We start from the raw sequence: 2,500 nt of genomic DNA on the forward strand, positions 1-2,500 counted from the left end.
TTCTTCTCACTGGCCACGTTGGGCTCGTTGGTGTCCATGGCCGATGTACTTTTTATAGCTCCAGAATTACAATTGTGGCAAATAATTGCTCTCAGGTGGCAAGAAGCCAAGAGTGATGACCATTGATTTCTTCCATACGAATTGTGGAGAAACTGTTCATCCAATACAAACTCAGTAACAATGGATTGCCCTCGGTCATCCTACAACAAAACATGTAAACGTTCATGTACAATTACAGTTCATTGTAAACATATCATTGTCCAAATCAAATCATGATCCCACATGATCTTCTGCTTCATAATATCTACCAAACAATAATCTCACTCCTGCAATAACTTCTAGCCGGCTTAGCTAAGAGAGGCCATAACTATGTTACTTGATACGCTGCTAGCTGCGCTGAGAAAGATAACAATATTAAATTTTGACTTTCAAAGGATAATCACTCGTATCGATCGTGGAGGACTCGACTTTGTTCATAAAATTCAAAAAAAATAGTGCACCCAAAAAATACAATGATTATTATGACATAATAGCGTCTTTTCTCCAGAACAACACGCCATTGTCCCTATGCCAACAAAGAGACGACGCTGACAAGTCGTACGGGAAATGCGGAAGCCACGCAAATCTAGCTGTACGTGTCCCAGCTGTCAAAAAAAATTCGAGCCCATATCGAGATGACATTGGGAAAAGATAGCGATACCGCACAGCGAAAAATCTCATTGTCCATGTCCTCTCTTTTGTGTTTGTTTTCTGTGGACGTGGATTTCTGGAAGAAGAAGGAACTATGGCTGCTGACCAGCTAGTGCTGGATGTGGACTTCTGCCGGAGCCTTTTCCCGAGTTTGGCGGATGGCCTGGTATACATGGAGAACGCTGGCGGTTCGTATGTTCCCCAGTCGGTGATTGATTGTACGGTCAGCTTTCTTACGCACCACCGGCGACAGCCGTATGCCCACTATGAGAAAGGTGCCGAAGCCAAGCAGGGCATAAGCCTAGGAGAGACGAAGTTGGCAGAGATGCTGGACGTGGAGACCAATCAGCTGATTTTCGGAGCGAATAGTACGGTAAATTTCTACGTTCTGGCGCAAGCTCTGCGTACAAAGATGAGTCCAGGTGATGAGATTGTTGTAAGCCACCAAGACCACGAGGCCAACATTGGATGCTGGCAGAGACTAAGCGAAACAGGCATTGTTGTTCGTGAATGGAAGGCTGATGCCACCACAGGACTGCTGTCCGTGGACGATCTGCGTGCCCTGCTGTCTGCCAAGACGAAAGTCGTGTGCTTCACACACGCTTCCAATGTAGTGGCAGCCACCAACGATGTCGGCTTGATCGCCAAGCTGGTTCATGAAGCAGGAGCATTGGTTTGTGTGGATGGTGTGGCATACACCCCTCATTCACCATTGAAGTTCAAAGAATGGGATGTAGACTTCTACGGGTTTAGCCTGTACAAAGTGTTTGGACCGCACTTGGGAGTTTTGTACTGCAAGAAAGGCATGGAAAAGCATTTCAGAAATCAGAACCACTTCTTCCTGGAGGGCATAATGCCAGCAATGCTGAACCCTGGTGGCCGGCTGTACACCAGTGTTGCCTCAACAGCGGGTGTTGTGGATTATATTGAGACAGTGTATAAGCACCATTACCAGGTCGACAAACAATCAGCTTCCAGTGAAGACGATTCTCTACACACAAAGTACTGCAAAGTGTTTGGCTTGTTCGAGAAACACGAGGAAATGCTCAGCACTCGACTGATCGACTTCCTCAAGTCCATGAAGGGGGTGCGTGTTATTGGCCCAGCGGTGGGCGATCACGAGGTGAGAATGCCGACGATTGCGTTCGTCGCTGACGGCGTATCATCTCAGGATATGGTGAGGAAGGTGGCCGAGTCCAACATTGCCATTGCGGCCAGTCACTTCTACTCGTATCGTATGGTCGAAACACTGGGCATCGATGTGAAGGACGGTGTAGCACGGGTCTCCATGGTGCACTACAACACGCTGGAGGAAGTCGATCGACTGTGTACTGCACTCAGACCAATTCTCTCCGCCGCTGAATAGGAAAACTGTTAAAAATTGGAGGTATTGGAGCAATTCTCCTTGTGAGCCAGCATGGATTGCTTCAAGTTCGATATCACCCTGCCCTAGGTATGCACATGCCGACTTGTAGCCGGCCCTTCCAGTAAATCTGTATACTCCAATCTATATGTCAACTATGGTATTGGAGCACTCTCTTGGACAGCCTGGAACGTCTCTGTTTATGTCAACTAGGTTAGTTCAGTCAACTTCATTATTTTCCTCACCATAGAAGCGTCCTGTACGCGGCAGAAGTACCCCAATGAATTATTGAATTGGCAATGGAAGTGAACCTAACGTTGATGGAAAATCCAGACTGGTGTTTTGGGGAGTTGAAATGGGCAAAGTCTACATGCGATATAAATTATGTTTTATGGAAAATGCTTTAAATATTTTTTTATTATTCTCCTTTCATGATACAAAACCACA

The 2,500-nt window shown here is 46.3% G+C and overlaps 2 protein-coding genes across 2 annotated transcripts in view; one reads left to right on the forward strand and one right to left on the reverse strand.

The window, feature by feature from the left end:
* LOC135814779 (GPI mannosyltransferase 2-like) overlaps positions 1-470 on the reverse strand; it is a 4,648-nt gene extending 4,178 nt beyond the window's left edge. Inside the window, exon 1 of the mRNA XM_065327948.1 lies at positions 1-470. This exon is cut by the window's left edge and continues 70 nt beyond it. Coding sequence (XP_065184020.1) covers positions 1-38 — 38 coding nt within the window. The 5' untranslated portion in view covers positions 39-470.
* Positions 471-681: 211 nt separating this feature from the next.
* LOC135814781 (uncharacterized) overlaps positions 682-2,500 on the forward strand; it is a 2,097-nt gene continuing 278 nt past the window's right edge. Inside the window, exon 1 of the mRNA XM_065327952.1 lies at positions 682-2,500. This exon is cut by the window's right edge and continues 278 nt beyond it. Within this exon, the coding sequence (XP_065184024.1) occupies positions 785-2,056 (1,272 nt within the window). The 5' untranslated portion in view covers positions 682-784 and the 3' untranslated portion in view covers positions 2,057-2,500.

The sequence above is a fragment of the Sycon ciliatum genome, chromosome 4, assembly GCF_964019385.1.
Source record: "Sycon ciliatum chromosome 4, ocSycCili1.1, whole genome shotgun sequence".
NCBI lineage: Eukaryota > Metazoa > Porifera > Calcarea > Leucosolenida > Sycettidae > Sycon > Sycon ciliatum.